At 46.6% G+C, this 2,722-nt stretch overlaps 1 protein-coding gene across 1 annotated transcript; it reads left to right on the top strand.

Moving 5' to 3' along the window:
- The first annotated feature begins 635 nt into the window (after positions 1-635).
- Positions 636-2,295, top strand: LOC309416376 (olfactory receptor 10AG1-like). Its single transcript, XM_082015933.1, has one exon. The coding sequence runs from the start codon at positions 675-677 to the stop codon at positions 1,674-1,676; it is 1,002 nt and encodes a 333-aa protein (XP_081872059.1). The 5' UTR covers positions 636-674; the 3' UTR covers positions 1,677-2,295.
- Positions 2,296-2,722: the final 427 nt, after the last annotated feature.

The raw sequence follows: 2,722 nt of genomic DNA, 5'->3' as shown, positions 1-2,722 counted from the left end.
CTAAACTGCTGTCTTGTTAAAATGTCCCATGGATACATAAGCGTTACTAGATGCAGTGGCAGATAGAAGTCTGATGGGATTCACCCTTCACCATATAAAAATTAGTGGTTCAGATCTAAGAGAGTCTCCCAGATCTTTGTGTGCCCAGGGACGAGCTCTTACGTGTGAGGAGAGCTGGGAATAATTTCTCTCACTAAGGTCTAAGAATCAAGCCATGCCTTGCCTTGCTTTGTTTTGATTGCTTCTCCTTGCCTAGCCTGGCCTTACTTTGTCTTCCCCTTTGTCATCCCTTTCCTCCTTTTTAGCCTATTTCTTCTTAATGTTCTTACATTAAATGCAGTGCTTACAAGAGCTGTGCAAGGAACATAAGCAAGACTGTTCTAAAAGGGCTTAGTATTTATCTCTTTTCTTCCTTTTTTCTCATCTGCCAGCGGGTATTCCATTTAAGAAAACCACTTCTAAAAAAGAAAGTCAAGTTTCTTTACCCATATGACAAAACCCAGTCATTCCGGCTCAAGGATTCTGGCCTTTCTTCTCTTTACAAATCTCCCTGCATGAAGGAACCCATGTTAGATTTCCAAGCACTTTGTGCATATCCTGGTTAAGCTCAGCTACTCCTGCAATCACATGTATGCTGGTGTTTGTAGCCTTTTTCTAGGCTTGAAGCGTGTGTGATGGTGGGCAGGCCATCAGCAGCGTCTAAGAGCCTGTTGTTTGCATTGTTCTGTATAGGGAAAATGCCCCAAAGAAAAGGCTTGGAGAATCACACTGTTGGATCTGGATTCGTTCTTCTGGGATTTTCTGGCCACTCCAGCCTGCAGGGCTTGTGCTTCACAGTGTTCCTGGTCATCTGCCTTGTGGTCCTCGCAGGGAACAGCTTGATTGCACTCATCACATTGGTGGACTCAAACCTCCACAGCCCCATGTATTTCTTCCTGAGGAACTTGTCCCTCCTGGAGATCTGCTACACATCAGTCACTCTGCCAAAAATGCTGGTGGGTTTCCTGACAGAAGATGGCAGGATCTCCTTCCTTGGCTGTGCTGCCCAGCTGTATTTCCTGGTTTTGCTGGGCAGCATCGAAAGCCTTCTCCTGGCTCCCATGGCCTGCGACCGCTACATAGCCATATGTGACCCCCTGCACTATACCCTCACCATGAGCAGGGGTCTCTGTGTCAGACTGGTGCTGGGGTTGTGGGCGGCTGTCGTACCTGTGCAAGTAGGACAGGCCTACCAGGTGTTCTCTTTGCCCTTTTGTGCATCCCATGACATTCATCACTTTTTCTGTGATGTCCCCCCTCTGCTGGAACTGGCCTGTGCAGACACTTTCTGGAACAAAGTGATGCTGTACACCATCATCCTGGTATTTGTAATCCTTCCCTTCTCCTTAATAGTTATTTCTTACATTAAAATTATCATGGCAATTCTGAAAATACCTTCAGCTCTGGGAAGACACAAAGCCTTTGCCACCTGCTCTACACACCTGGGGGTGATGATGCTTTTCTATGGCTCGGCCACAGTCGTCTACTTGAAGCGACACTCAAGGGAGTCTGTAGACACCGACAAATACCTTGCCCTGTTTTACACAGTTGTGACCCCCATGTTTAGCCCTGTCATCTATAGCCTGAGGAATAAGGTGGTGAGAATTGCCCTGAAGAGACTCCTATGGACAAAGTGATACTACAGAGTATGTAAAATAGTCCCAAGTGTACCAGAAGTTCCACTGGGGTATATGGTTGCCCAAACAAAGGCATCCCGTTATTTGTTCAAACAAAAACCACACGTCCAGCCTGGCGTTCATCTTCCTCAGGAAGGGAAAAGGTGTCCAGACACATTCCTGTTATGTCATGCCCCACCATGACATCTTTGTACTCCAGAGCATCTTCAGTGCTCCTAAATAGTTTAATGCAAATAGCGACTTCAAGCTGTGTCTGACCAATGTAATGTTAAAGGGAAATAGTCAAAGCGGGGTCAGTAGTCAATGAGGCCAAGAGGGTGACACAAGCAATGTAGAGATGACTACTCTTGGGTTTGAGAAATCACTTGCTAGACCCCATGGACTATCTACAGTGTCCCTGCGTGGAATCAGCTTAAAAAGTTAAAGGACATGAAGATTGTCTTCTCCTGCTATGACATCTTGCACTGAGTTGTGTAATGTTTGAGTAACTTGACATCAGTAATAAAAATTAAAAAAAAAAAATCACCAGGGGGACAGTCCAGCACTGGAATAAAGTCCCAGAGACCTGTGGAGTTTCTGTTTTTCATTATTTAATCCCAGCTGGCAAGTAAGCACCACACAGCCGCTCTCTCACTCTCTGACAGTGGGATGGGGGAGAATATCAAAAGCATAAAAGTGAGAAGATCTGTGGGTTGAGATAAAGGCAGTTCAATAGGAAAGCTAAAGCCACGCAGGCAAGCAGAGCAAAACAAGGAATTCATTCACTACTTCCCATCAGCGGGCAGATGTTCAGCCGTCTCCAGGGAAGCAAGGCTCCATCACGCATAACATCACTTGGGAAGACAAGTACCATCACTCCCAACGTCCTCCCCTTCCTTTTTCTTCCATCAGATTTTATTGCTGAGCATGACGTCATATGGTCTGGGATATCCCTTTGATCAGTTAGGTTCAGCTGTCCCGGCTGTGTCCCCTCCCAGCTTCGTGTGCACCCCAGCCTCCTCGCTGGTGGGGCAGTGTGAGGAGCGGAAAAGGCCATGATGCTGTGC

Source organism: Phaethon aethereus (assembly GCF_964289735.1).
Source record: "Phaethon aethereus genome assembly, contig: HAP1_SCAFFOLD_72, whole genome shotgun sequence".
Classification (NCBI taxonomy): domain Eukaryota; kingdom Metazoa; phylum Chordata; class Aves; order Phaethontiformes; family Phaethontidae; genus Phaethon; species Phaethon aethereus.
This window is presented reverse-complemented; position numbering and strand designations above follow the sequence as displayed.

Excerpts from the sequence above, each read along its gene's own strand:
- LOC309416376 (XM_082015933.1), top strand. The coding sequence starts at position 675 with ATGGTGGGCAGGCCATCAGCAGCGTCTAAGAGCCTGTTGTTTGCATTG.